Source organism: Carassius carassius, chromosome 14, assembly GCF_963082965.1.
Source record: "Carassius carassius chromosome 14, fCarCar2.1, whole genome shotgun sequence".
Taxonomy (NCBI): domain Eukaryota; kingdom Metazoa; phylum Chordata; class Actinopteri; order Cypriniformes; family Cyprinidae; genus Carassius; species Carassius carassius.
Window position 1 is genome coordinate 23,814,273 of NC_081768.1, and position 14,891 is coordinate 23,829,163.

The 14,891-nt window shown below is 37.1% G+C and overlaps 1 protein-coding gene across 4 annotated transcripts in view; it reads right to left on the bottom strand.

Annotated features, from left to right (window-relative positions):
• Window positions 1-935: 935 nt before the first annotated feature.
• LOC132157385 (echinoderm microtubule-associated protein-like 4) overlaps window positions 936-14,891 on the bottom strand; it is a 90,740-nt gene continuing 76,784 nt past the window's right edge. For all 4 annotated transcript variants that reach the window (XM_059566722.1, XM_059566721.1, XM_059566720.1 and 1 more), the window contains 8 exons: window positions 13,648-13,779; window positions 10,480-10,547; window positions 10,277-10,365; window positions 10,089-10,186; window positions 6,955-7,042; window positions 6,643-6,741; window positions 4,125-4,255; window positions 936-1,787 (listed from right to left, as the gene is read on the bottom strand). In XM_059566722.1, coding sequence (XP_059422705.1) covers window positions 1,293-1,787; window positions 4,125-4,255; window positions 6,643-6,741; window positions 6,955-7,042; window positions 10,089-10,186; window positions 10,277-10,365; window positions 10,480-10,547; window positions 13,648-13,779 — 1,200 coding nt within the window. In that variant the 3' untranslated portion in view covers window positions 936-1,292. The remainder of the gene's footprint in view (window positions 1,788-4,124; window positions 4,256-6,642; window positions 6,742-6,954; window positions 7,043-10,088; window positions 10,187-10,276; window positions 10,366-10,479; window positions 10,548-13,647; window positions 13,780-14,891) is intronic.

The following is a 14,891-nucleotide window of genomic DNA, read 5'->3' on the forward strand; positions in this document are numbered from 1 at the left end:
TTTGTATTTTATTTATAAAATATTGTGGCTACTGCCATGCAGACCCCATTTTGATGCAGGTCAGGCTTGTGTGAGTGTGTGTTACTTGTGTTTGTATTGAATGAAGTGCTCTGCTGTTTATGGCTGTTCTCCTGTAAAGCGGCGATAGTTGTGCCGAGTTGAAATACAAGGTGTCCGTGACCATGATGACCAACAGATGCAGCTTGAATTGTTGAGGTCCTTGTTTCTGAACAATAAGCCAGGGGCACCTGCCTGGTGTCACCAGATATACACGTCCTGTAGTTTTTGGCTTAGGGACAGATGCTATGCAAGCACGTAAATCAGCTTTACATGCAATCCTCCACCAATGTTCACCGAGAGCAAGAGAATATAAATCATCTACATCATGTGACTTTTTTAAAAGTTTACTCATTTAAAGGGATAGTTCACCCAAAAAATGAACATTGTTTACTCAACTTCATGTCGCTCCAAACCTGTATGACTTGACTTGCCTTTTGCAGAACAAATAAAATTATGTTTTGAAGAATAAAAGTCAAAAGATCTTTAAAAGATCCTCAAAACATCTTCAAAAATCCTCATACAGATCGTAAACAGATCTCCAAAAGATCTTTGAAACATCTTCAAAACATATAAAACATGTTTGCTTTACACAAAAGAAAGTAAGTCATATAGGTTTGACTTGAGGATGAGTAAATAAATACAGAACATAATTTTTTTCATGTCAAGAAAGAGAGGAAAAGGTTCAGTAATCCAGCTTAATTCACCCTTAGTTGCTGATCCTTAATCAATGAATATATTGATGTATAAGCCAAATGATCGTTATTTGAAAGCATGTATCCATTTTATGCTATATTTGTCTATTTGTCTGTTTATATGAACATGTTGTTTGTATCTAAAACTGGTAAATCGTTTGTTTTCTTCTCTTTTTTTTAATGTATCACAGTTACTGATGTGTCTATGCATGTGTATTAGTGTTTGTGTGGTAGTGTGTGTGTGTGTGTGTGTCTGTGTATGTATGTGAGTCAGTGTAAACTTGTAGGTGTTCTAAATCTGGTGTTCTAAAGGTTTTTAATTACACATTCCAAATCTCTCACCATCCTAACGAAACCAATGCCTCCACAACCACATCTACTGAATGTCAACATAACAAACTAAGACACAAAATGAAAAGAAAATCTTGAAAGGATAAAAATTGATGAGACCCTGCATTTGTAATCTGACAGGAAGGCTGCAGTGACATGCTGGTGCCTTTGGGCGGGCTATCGAGCAGGCGAGAGAAGGGTTGGACTGCCTTATAAGGGAGGGTTAAAGGTTGTGCCCTCATCACTGGGTGTGGCCGTATCGTCGCTAGGCTCTAGGCTGTCCTTGGGGCTCAGGGTGCTGTCGGATGGGGGCGTGGCCTCATCAGAAGGGGGCGGGGTTTCAGGGGAGCCGTCCTGCTGTCCATTAGGAGTAACCGTGTGCAGGGGTTCAGGGGGAGTGGGAGGGGGAGTGTTGATTTCGGTTTGGTTGCTGAGGGGAAGCGAGGCTGGCACCGGCAAGGGCTCAGTAGGAGTGTGGGGACCGCTGGGTACCGTCGGCAGGGTGCGAGGGGTGGAGTTGTGCAGCAGGGAATCACCCAGGCCCAAGCTGGAGTCGCTATGCACCAAGGATGAGGTCTTCTCCACCAGACGCCACTGCATGATGCTCATGTCCTTGCCACCCGTTGAAATCAGGTGACTGTCACTGTGCATGAAGCTCACGTTTGTCACGTGACTGCTGTGGGCGCTGTATTTGTGGCTTGGGGCCTGCAATTAAATAATAAAATCAGTAAAACATAAGATAAGGAAAGAAAGTAATATCCCCCAGGCTTCAATGTTTTGGGTAATATGACAAAAATATTATCTCCCGATAGGAGTAACTTTATTTCACAATAATGATATACAGTGCCCTCCATAAGTTTTGGAACAGTAAAGACAAAATTGCTTTCTCTGCTGTGGGGTCTAGACATTTGCAAATATGATTAAAAGATGAATATGCAACAAAATGTCACATTTTATTTTTAGGTCTTTCGACACATACATGTTTTACAAAATAAAAAGGACAGCACTTTTAGAGTTCATCCCAATATTTGATGTGAGCATAAGTATTCTAACAGTTGAATTTAAGGCATATGTAAAATATTAAAAGCTAATATTTAGTTGCAGATCCCTTGCATACAATCAGAGCAGTGAGTCTGCAACCCATAGACATCCCCAGACTCTTGGTCTTATGCTTTGAAATGCTTTTTCCCAGCCTTTAATGCAGCCAATTCCAACTGTTGCTTGTTTTGCAGAGTTTCTGTCTTTAGTCTCCTCTTAAGTTGGTGAAATTAACGTTCAATCGATTTAAATCTGGAGGCTGATTTGGGCAATCTAAGACTTTACATTTCTTTGGCATGATTAAGTCCTTGACTGAACTGGCAGGGTGTTTTGGGTCATTTTCCTGATCCAATATGAAGTGGTTTCTAATGAGTTTGATGGCATTTTCTTGAATACTGGTAGCCAAGATGATTTTGTACCCTTCCAAATTCATTCTGCTACTGCCATCATACATAAAGTCATCATTAAAATGAAGAGGTCCTGTTCTAGAGACATGACACCCCCTCCACCATGCTTTACAGTGAGATTGTATGCTTAGGATCATTTGCAGTTCCCTTTTTTCTCCACACTTTTGCTTCCAATCACTTAGGTAAAGATTAATCTTTGTCTCGTCTGTCCAACAACTCCAAAACTCTACTGGCTCACATTTGTGAAGAATCTTGCCTTTCTTTTTTGGTGCTGATCAGAGGTTTGCATTTCACCGTGTAGCTTCTGTAATTCTGTGTCAAATTCTCCTGCGGACTGTACATTGTGAGAGCATCACCCCAGCTTTCTGGAGGTTGTTGGTGATTTTACAGACAGGTATTTTAGGGTTCATTTTCACAGCATTTTTGTCTGTCATCAACTACTGTTGTTTTTCTCAGCTGATCAGGTTGTTGTAGGATGCTGATGTCGCCGATAGTTTTCTTATAGTTCTAATTGACCTCCTCTTTCTTTAAGCATCCAAACTGCTTGCTTTTCTCTCAGAGTTGGCTTCATCGTCTTCACCCTGGTTTGTGTGTGTCATCATCGAATGCAAGACTTAGAATGCAGAAGCAATGGATATAACTGATAAGACATATTCCATGCTTTTAATATCTGAAAAATGAATGCAACAGGACACAGCTGAACACTTACAAAGACCTGCGAGGCAACTGTCCCAATACTTCTGCTCACATCAGATAAGGAGATGAAACTCTAAAAGTGCTGATCTTCTTAGCTGGTAAAAAATCTTTGTGTTGAATCACCCAATAATAAAATGTGACATTCTGTAGTTTTGTCTCATATTCATCTATTAATCATATTTACAGATTTCTTGACTCCACCGAAAACAGAACAATTTTGTCTTTACGGTTCCAGTACTTATAGAGGGCACTGTATATCACAATAGTATTTTTTTTCTTTAAATAATGTCTTTATGACATAAAAAAAAAATGATACCATAGAACTAGGGGTGCTCCGATCACAGTTTTTGAGGCCGATCACAGAAAGCAGTATCTGCCGATATGATCACTGATAACAATCTTTTTAAAGCCTTATTTTTATCTTTTAGAATTATTTACAGTAATACTCCTATCATGATTTTTAGACATTCATTCAGTGCCTGAATTAAATTTTTAAAATAAAGGGAATTTCCCTCTTATAGGTGACACTTCTAAGAGGGGATCACAAATATTCTAAATTAAAACTTACCACGGAAATAAACAGTCAGCTCTACTGCCTTTTCTTTTGCATTTAAATCTTTGTTACAAGCAATCATTATAATACACGTGCATTTGGAAAATAGATGAAAATAGGATTTTCACTAAAGTTTTAAAGAACTTATAAATGACAATTTTTAAGTACTGAATCGAATTGCTGTTCATTACATTGAAACAAACTGAAACAAAAAAAAACAATTAATAATTAATCAAACTGGTTTATATCTGGCTTCAGATATCTAGCAAACAACTAATAATCCTCATGTTCTAAAATGTAAAACTAAATACGCTCTTTAAAATATGACCGCAAAGTGACGTGACAGACCTTGAATCTTGAGCAGGGATACTGGAACAGGTGAACTTTACAGAAGTCATCTGCCAGAGCGATCACCTTCCTGTTGTGAGATCGCACAAGTGCATTGATATCTGTCCCATCTGAGCCCTCCGGCCAAACACCTGTTACACAGCAAACAACAAGGCACATCAGTGCACAAAAGAAGCTAGAAGAAAAACTCTTGCAGTTTAATAATGACATTTAGCAGTAGGCTGTCAGTATCACCTTTTCCAGGAACAACTGACATTTCACAACATGATGAAGAGACATGTAAATTTACGCATCATGTGTATCATCAAGGGAATCATTTTAGTAAATCAGTTCATTATTTTTATGCAAAATCAAGAGAAGTGATAACTCATTGTCCTTCAGTCACAATATTTTTTCCTTTTTTTTTGTTGTTGTTGTTGTTGTTGTTGTAGTTAACTAATATGATAAATATGGTATGTTTAATTCTTTTTTTATATGAGAAATATGTTATGTTTTACATTTTTTAATATACTTTAACTTTTAACATTTTATTAAATGTGTCCAATTCTGAGGTTTAAATACATATCAATGTATTTTTGTGCTAGATAAATGCACTATATTGTTAGTAATTTAATATTCTGTTCAAATCCATCTTTAGCTGGTAGCAAACAGAAATATTAAAACCTTACTAACTTTTAGGAGGGAAGGTATTTTTGACCTGGACACTTTGCACATATAGTAGACACCTCATCTCATTCAAAAACTATGATCATGAATGGATTAGGAGCCTTCAACGAGATTGCCAGCAGGAGGCAGACGAACACCAGGTACAAGAATATCTCACACACACAGTTTCTGTAATATCACACTCACTGTACTGCTCTAATCTATTGGCTCAGTGCTGGGGAATTTGTACAATTTAACCAATTTTCCAGTCTAATAAAATGCTAAAATATGTGGAGTGGTGGTCAGGACTGGGCTGGATGTATTCAAAAGCACCCTGTGTGAATGTGCAACAGTATTACAGACCTGCACACACCAGACGGCACGCAATGCTGAGAGATAAAGTGAGTTTGTGGTCTGAACTACTTTAGGTTTTTTAAATCACCCTGCTTAGACAAGAAGTCCCTTAGAATGTGAGCAAAATTAGAACAGCAGATTATAATTGTGTGTATAATGATGCAGTTGCAAAAACAGAAGGAAAGTGAGATGAATATATAAACAATGTGATGTGCAATATTTGCCGATAGAAAAAAAAAAATAAATAAAAAAAAAGTGATGAAAAGATAATTCATAATGTTTTGATAATAAAAAATAACTCATAATGTGTGTGTAATTACAGTCACCTGCCAGCTGGCTGGTGTGAGCAGGTCCATAAAACTTGAAAATACTTTTTCTGATTTAAGTGGTATGATTTTTTTTTTTAGAAAGGAAAGTTTAAGAGAGAAAATAATTAGAGCAAATTAATACGTTATGCATATTTTACTGCCATTTTGTGAAAAACATCTGATCATGTAATCTATAAAAAGTAACTGTAGTCTGATTATGAGTATTTAAAATGTAATATTATTTAATTACAAGTACTTAATTTTTGGAATCTGATATATATCTATAAAATCTTCTGGGGTTAAAGCTATTAGTCTGGTAAAAGTTAGATTAAGAAGTTAAAGTAAATCTGGTGTGTTTAGATTGCCAAGCAAATGTGTGTTGGTGTGTGCGAGAAAGTGAATGACTAAAACGCCCTCAAGACTAAACCACTGACAGGAAATGAGTGTGAAAAAGCAAAGAGTTCAAAGCCACACATTTGGAAAAACCAAACGAGGCATGCATACACAGAGCACACATACTCATAATACACAGAGCAAACATTCTTCTAGCCAATTTTTAGTCACAAGTTTGATTCACATATGGCGCTTTTTCACTGCGTGGTACGACTCGGCTCGGTTTGCGATTCCAATGCAGTTTAGTATTGCTTTAGAGTGGGCGGGCATTATTCACGTCATTATAGTTGCGCTGCTTCTACTGACGCGACTCCTGAAAAACGTTTTAATTGTGTGTCGCGCCATGTCCTCTGCTATCAACTAGAGGAACGTCTGTACTTCCTCCACAGACAACAGAACAGCCTCCCAACAGTTGTGTTCGATCCTTCGCTGGCTGTGCGGATTTAAATCTAGTGGTTCTGCTGTGTATGTGTCGCAAGTTCAGTGATGCAGGTAGAGATGATTCTCTCCGGCCAATCAGTGATCGGCAGAGTTTACACGTCACGTTTTGGTAACGATAAGGTTCACTTGGAACCTCAACCGAAGTGATACAGAAAAAAATACCAGGTAGACTACCAGGTACTGTACCCAATGGAAAACCCCCCAAAAGTGAACTGTTCCGAGCCACACCATGCAGTGGAAAAGCACCAATAGTCAATCAGTGACAGACCCTTAGAAGGTGGTGAGATTTCAGCAGTGTGTACTATAGTATATAGTACTGTAGGTATCAAACCCCTACTAGTAATAACACCCACAATGCAGCGTCTACAGATACTGACCAAAGACGTGGTATCCTAGCACACAGGTATATGTGGCCCAGTCGATATCCTTGCACTCAGAACGGTTACGAATCAACTTGCAACCGTTTGGAATGTCCCCTGTGGAAGAGGGAAAACAACATGTCAGGGAAATCTGGGATATGGTGCAAAATTTAAGTTCTTTTGAGTGGAAAAGTGCAAACACAAACCACAAGCTGAATCAGTAATGAAGAGTTCTACCAAACCAATGAGACAAAAAACAAATACGATTGGAGACGGAGTTGTTTTTCAGAAAAATGCGCCAGAGAGGGCTTGTTGCGGTCGTCCACTTACAGTAAAGGATTTCGTAGTCTCCCGAGTTGGACATGATGAACTTGTTGTCGGGGGACCAGTCAAGATGTGTAATGTAGCTGGAATGTCCCTGAGGACAGAGATTTAAAGATTTGACAATGAAAAATGAGAACTAAAACAGTTCTGTCGAATTATTTTCAATAACCAGAATTGATTAAGGACAATCAGAACTGTTTAGGACAAAACAAGCACTAGAAATTTACATTTAACCTATACAGACATCAGAACGTCTTTGTTCAAAGAAAGGATAAAAATTTATGATGTTACTAATTAAACATTTAAGCAAACATTTCAATGCCTGCTAATCTAATTTGTTTAGAAAGTGCATTTCTTGTGTACTACTAATCTTACAAGTATATAAAAACTCTATTTGAAAATATAATATTAATGAAATAAAAGGCTGTTTAAGTGTACATCTTATACTTAAAATATTAAAGCACATGTAAAATACTGATTATGACTATTTGATTTCATCATTAACAAATGTATAATAGCAAATATACAGCATTCAAATACAGAAATCACATTAAAGTTTGTTAGGTTACCAAAAATGCATTTGGCAGTACACTTTAACCCTATTTCATTGACAATAAAAGTTATATATATATGACATTACAAAAAATAATGTACTTAAACTCTAAAGTCCAGCTAACTGCATTCAATATAAAATATAAGAATAATAATTGAGATTGTCTGAAAACATTACATTAACTCTGAGTATTCTTTTACAGTATATTTCTGAGAAAAAAAGTACTTTTTTTGTTTTTAAATTATACTTAGATGCACATTTTTCTTTTTCTTTTTTTTTAACAAAATAAGAACACATCATGAAGCACCATGAAAGAATGGAAGCAAGTGCAATTTGAAAATTGTTCCACACCCAAAATAATTAAATAATTCTAAATACTTGAAATGATGTGTGTGAGCCATTTTGACTACATTTATGATATTGTTCTGGTGCTCTGTTGTCCTTTTCGGAACCTTAGAGAGTGAATGCTTATTTTATGGAGAACAGCTGATCAGACGTTTTGCGAAATATCAAATTTTGTTTCCCATTAAAGAAAATCTTACAGGTTTGAAACAACATATTAGAAAGAAAATAACCATTTAAATTTTGAGGTACTCTAGCTCTTTAACCTTGAAGCATGAAAGCAACAAAAGTTCAAAAGTTCAGTTGAAAAATCAATTATTTTACAAAAGCACAAATAAACCTTCTTCAAATGAGACAACATCAACAAGAGCCTGGACATTTCACTGACACTGACAACTAATCAAATGGATGGAATAGCACAAAAAGAGGCTTTTTCAAAGACAGAACTCAATGGTCTCAATAAATAATGCCAGAGGGTTCTCCACCCAGAGCAAAGAGAGACACAAAACTAATACCGTCTGAGTAACAGCTCAGGGAGGGAATCTCAGTTTGTCTGACTTGGCTCCGACTTGTCCGCAGGCTTCCCTACCATATGTGCACTGACATTTACATGTGAGTGTGTGCGTGTTTTAAAGAGTCTTGCGTTTGTGAAAGCTTGCTATATGCACACAGAGGCCTCCCTGTAGATTATAAAGATCACCTGGCTCTCCATTTCAAGCTTTTTCATACACATATTGACATGTGCTTTCCGTTTCCACTATCCTAGATCCTGAACATCCTTTCTATGGCTGTCGAAAGAGGTCAGTAAAAGGCAAACATTCCCACGCTGCACGGTAATGCAAATGGTTTATAGCTCAACGGTGCATTGCTTGGAATTTTTGACCTCAACAGCATTTGGACACTTTTGCACAATTAAGTCAAATGTACAAATTTATGAATCTCTTATGAATTGCATAGATAAACTATTAAACCATGTCATCTGCACTTAAATGCTGTTGGAGCTTTTTCTCAGAACTAGCCATTTTTCAAATACTTTTAATAAGATGATGTTTTAGTGATTTGTAGTCTTTGTGATATTTTCTTGAAAATGTGTTTTTGTACTTTTTTTCTTTACCATGAATCACTCAGTCTGATATTTTTACGTTTTGCTTACGTGTCCAAATACGTTTTGAGGCCACTGTATGTGTTCATCTGCTCTCATCTGTCTGCGAGTAACACAGTTCAGCTACGCTGACAGACACATGAGCGATTCGTCTGCCAGCATCAATAAAACCACAGACCAGCGTTCCCACAATGTCTGAATTCCCTCTGGAAGCTCAGACATGTCAGGCAGGCAAGAGTGCTGAAAGACAGGCACACTTTCATTCTGTCCGCTAAAATCACACTGACATCTTCACATCAAGCGTTTCTTCACTCATCGAAGGACAGACAATCACAAAAACTATGTGGAAATAATTACATTTCTGCTAGTCATTTCATAATTCTATGAAAGGAGAACCATTTGTGTGTCCATTATATTTAATGAAGAACACTAAACACAGAAATGGGTTTTTAAGTGTTTTTTTTAGACAAATTATAAAGGTAGTCTACTGCAATAGCCTATATTAGTACACGACAGAACTTTTTTTATTTGTCTGACAGAACGTATAAATCTATACAAATGCACTCTGTAAGTCATCCGTTTCAGAGAACGGCTCCATTATTACTGTGATTGAACACAGATGTTAATGACACTAAACTTCTCAACTACTGAAAAACTGCACAGAAAAAAAAATCAGAGGAATCAGAAGCACAGTGGTGTGATTCAGAGTGTGTTGATGGAGTACAGCCGAGCGAAACGAGACCCAGGTCAGACATGGGCGAACAGTCACGCATGGTAAAGTTTATTCTCCACTCCCACTGAGCCCTCGGATCCAGCAGAATTGGGAATAGTGAACATGACAATAATACAGCCATAAAACAATTATGTGAATTATAAGATCAATCAAAAGGCATTACTTATGGATTGATTACGAATTTATTTTAAATCCATGTTTCAAACTCTTTGCATTCTTTTTTGTTTCTAATATACTTTTTAAAATTTCTACAAATTTGTGTAGGTACATTTATTTATTTATTTATTTTTCTATCCGTCAAGCACAGTAGTAAAATTTGGGAGTTAAATGCGCCTGAGATCAACTGAGCTGTTTTTTTTATGCTAGAACACATTTTGTGCAAACAGCCACAATAAACTTCAGATACTCACAGTGCATTTCCCATATCTGCTGTACTTGCGTCCCTTATCCGACACTGTGTAGAGGTAAATGAAGTTATCATGTGATCCCACTGCCAGCAGCGTGCCATCTGAGGAGAGACAGAGAGACGTCTGGCTGTCTGCACGATAGAAATGCAAAAAAAATACAGAGTATGCAAACCAACCACACTCCTACTCACCGACAGAGTAACGCAACAATGACAGCTGCTCATTGCCGTCTGTGTGAATGGCCACCAGGTCTCGCGTCTCTGCGTCTAGAGCATACCACCTGAGACACATACAAAACAACCTCTGAACTACAGTCATCAAAGCATTTTTGTGTTAAATTTGGGCAAAGTTATTCATGTAAACTTGATATAGAGATGATATAGAGATCACTTACTTTCCTGAGTGAGTACCAATTGCAACAACCGAACCGCTAGGATGGAAATCTGCGCAGTGCCCGTGCTCCTAAAAACATACAAACACATTAGTACTGTCACACTCAAAGTGCACGGGACTCTATTAAAAAACGGAGAACTCTGGATCTAATGCAGATGCTCTAATTTCTATATTTCTGCAGAAATGAAAGGTGCTTGTTTTTAAACTTTTACAGACATTAGATGTGACAATGCATTAAAATAAATGATAAAAATGCTAAATTTAAAGTGTTTCAAGAACTGAATGCATAACAAATGTAAACTCTTGATGACCAATGCATTTGCATGACATTTCCAGTCTTAAAAAAACAAATATATATATATTTCTACATGATAAACATTTTAGAACTTGAATTACAAAAAAAAAAAAAAAAATGATCATCACACTTTTCTCACATACAGTGAATAGGTTTTCCAAGACTTTGGAAACAAGCAAGCATTTTTATTTTATTTTTTTCATATAATCTTAAGCCATTTTATGGCCCACTGGGAAATGTGCTGAGGCCCCTTAGTGGGTCTCAGCCCCCTGTTTGAGAAGCACTGCTCTAAATAAGTGGATGAGGTCAGAAAAACCTTTAAACCTGATATACATACATCAACTAAATACTGTATTACTGCATTAATACAAATGTAAACAGCCTACGGTTAAGATGACAAGGGTATTCAGTGGTTATCCGGTCTATCTTTTAATCTTTCAAGGTCCTACAAACCATAGTCTCAGCTCAGAGACACACTGTCCAAAAACAGTAACCACTGTTACAATAAATGATAGTGTGAAAAAAATCTGTATTTGCCAAACTGCGCAAGCTGACTTTTTACTGATGTCTTAATAAAAAGGTTTTGCAAGAACCACTAATGTCATGGCATGTGTCATAAAGTTTGCCAACAAATCCCCCACCATCTGTTTATTCTGCTTTGTTTTCTGAGAAATATTCAGTATGGATTACATCTAGACGAAGAGAAAGTTTTCACAAAATCAACAAACAAGCTGCCTTAGCTATTTTCAAAAGAACAAAGCACTGGGCCATAATTTATGCCAGTAACCAGTCTGAAGTATAGAACAGAGAACTGTAGGCCTGGATTGTTTTGATAGTTACAAAAATGAAACATTTAGTGGTTATGCCCTTTAAGGCCACCTTAAACGAAGACGATGAACTATATTACATGGTGAAAGGCTAGTATATTGTGCTTATTATTATTGTAATTATTAACATATGCAATATTTAACAGGCCACTGACAGTCATACAGTGCCGTGAAAAGGTTTTTGCCCCCTTCTGTTTTTTTTTTTTTTTTATGTTTTGCATATTTGTCACACTTAAAAGATTCAGATCAGATTTTTTTTTTTACTATTACACAGAGATAATGCAAGTAAATACAAAATACAGTTTTTAGGCCATCCTTAAAAATATTTTGGTTTGCAGTAACAGTATTTTTTTTTTTAAAAAGGGTCGGTAGGTCTGCCTATATTTTTTTTTTTTAAGTTTCAATGTAAAAGAGAAAAAATAAATTTTTGTGATGGTGATGACGTCGGTATGAATTTAAACAAATTAGCATATCGTGACGTCACTGACTGGGTCTTCAACCCGTGCCTTCGGTTGCATCATTGCAAACCTCATTTTGATGCAGGCTATATAGACCACAAACAAATGTAAATCTTTGTCAAAAACATGTTTATTGGATGAATTTCAGGTGAGAAGAAAAAAAAATTGAGGTACTGTTTTACTTGCATCCACCGCTAGGTGTCAATGCAACCTAAAAATGAGAGACCGTTTACTTCGCTTTATTGGGTTGTAACTTTTGTGAAAAAAATCCTGTTTGATTTGTGAGTGACAAGTGTTCATTGAATCGATTGTAAAATCGATTTTGCATGTCTGAATAAGTTTTATACAGCAAATAACACCAAATATAGGTAAATCCACGGACAACAGGCAGGACGAATGTAAAGACCAATATTTCTGATGATTTATTGGCGTGAAGTTACGTGCACAATGACAAACAGGAGTGCAACATTTTCGAAAAACAATAAGCAGAGTGGACTGCCATAATGAAAAACATTTACTGCAGGCTTCAACATGGCTGTGTTTACGATTAAATTTCATCAACAACAAATCGCATAGGTGATTTTCTAGGGCTATCAAAAAAATATTTTTTGAATATTCGTCGAATTTAAAATAAAAATCCACATTCGAATGCAAAAACGTTGCATTCTAATTTTAGGTGTGCATTAAGCAAGCTGCCTTATGAGCCCTGGTACTTCACAGTCCGTGTTCCATTCCATCTTGCCGCGCGCACAGCCGTGTCTACACAACTTTCAAAGGCGGACGAGCTCGACATACAGTATCTGCTGTCTCATCTTTCACCTCGTGTATGCGCACCATCCACGGTCTCAAAAAATGCCCGCACGCGGATGACGAAAAGGACATAATGCAGACTGTGTGCATGCGGCCGAAGTCTACTTGATCTTTATCAGTGGCACATGAGATGCCATGACGATGTATGTGGCATTGCATTATAAGGTTATGTTAGCCTATCCAGTTGAAGCCACTACAAAAAAAAGAAAAAAGAAAAATAAAAAAAGAGAGAGAGAACATCAATGTGGAGAAGATCTTGTTAACATCAAAACTGAAACCAAGCCGTTCACACAGAATGCTTATTTCGCGCATTTTCTAGAGGGACACTGTTGGACTCGCGTCTCGCACAAGAGAGCCGCATGTTTAGAAAGACATGTAAAATTAATGTATTTAATTTAATTTTCTAAAAATATCTCGAGACTTTATGTTGGGTTTTTGTTCCCCATCCCACTGCATCTCATGTTTTTAACTGAAAAAAAATTTATTCTGTGTGACTGGTGTTCAGCCCTTTTTGTTTATTTAACAATGCATGTATACCTGACGCTGTTTTGTTTATAGTTCTTTAAGCAACTTAATTAATAATAATTGGTTCATACATCTAATAACTGGTTGTGCCACTTTTTGCAGCATCAACTGCAATTAAGCATTTGTTGTGGATGAATTTTGGCCTACTCTTATTTGCAGAATTGTTTTCATTCAGCCACATTGGAGGGCTTGAGCATGAAAGGACTGTTTAAGGTCACTGTATGTGCGCAAATGTGTGTTTGTGGTAGACTTACGTCCAGCAGTCTGGTCCATTCCAGCGTGTGGTCCACTGAGTTCCACAGACACACCTGTCTGTCCTGAGCACAGGTGAGGAACAGTTCCTTGAACGGGTGGGAGGCCAGACCCCACAGCTCATCCGTGTGTCCCTAAAAATAGAGAGTCCTGTAAAATTAACTCTTATAACTGTGACTGCAGGAACAAGCATGTTTGATAAGCATTGACTCAATATATATGAGAGATTAAGATTGTTGGGATTATTGAGAATTGTGGGGGAAAAAAATGCTAATTGACCTTCACTACACTCTCAAAAATAAAGGACATTTCATTTAACACCCATGGAATCCTTCCATTCCACAGAAGGTTCTTCATAATAGAAAACGGTTCTTCAGATCATTAAAATAACCACACTAAGGCTACGTTTAAACTAGAGTGTTTTCATTTTAAATTGCATTCAACACAAACTCTGCACACCGAAAGAAACACTAGGTGCATAGGAAAAATATTCCAACAACACTGTCGAATCAAAAATATCAAAATCATATGCCTGGAACATTGCTTGGGCTTGTGACAAACTTCAATATTTAGCAAGTATTGATAGTGTGTGGGATTGCCTCTTTTAACTTTTTAAAATGCATAACTTTTGGTAGGTTACGCCTGTCGTTTACACTACTTCATGAGAAAGTTTTCGACCCTCGAAAACGGAGATTTTTGAAAACGCTGCAGACCCTTTTTTAGTTCGAAAACTCTGGGGATGCATCTGAGTGTAAATGGAGCAAAAGGGAGACTTTTGAAAAAGATGGCGTGGCAGCCCACATTCTCTCTGTGTCAGGGGTGTCACTAGGCCCTTTTAAGGGGGGCTTCAGCCCCTTAAACTTCTGGCCAGCCCCCCTAAAAAATATTTGATTAATTTGTGATCGCTTAAATCCCCTTTAAAAACTCATTTGAAATGGCAGCAAGCTGCTTCAAGTTGGATCTTCATGGATTCAGCGTGTTTTTCAGTCCGCAGGGGCCGAGCAGAGCGAACATCAGAGAGTACAAGGTGTGTGTGTGTGTGCATTTATTGATAGATTGCTTTTACTTTATGAAATTTAAAACATATTATTGTGTACAGTATTTTGGCATTACATTATGCAGCCATGCACAGAAATGATTAAAGACAAACATCACTATCTGAAAGCACTAAATAGCACCGAGAGAAACATCATGTGGAGTTATGATGTTTTGTATTATTAAATATAATTTTGTATTGAGTAATAAT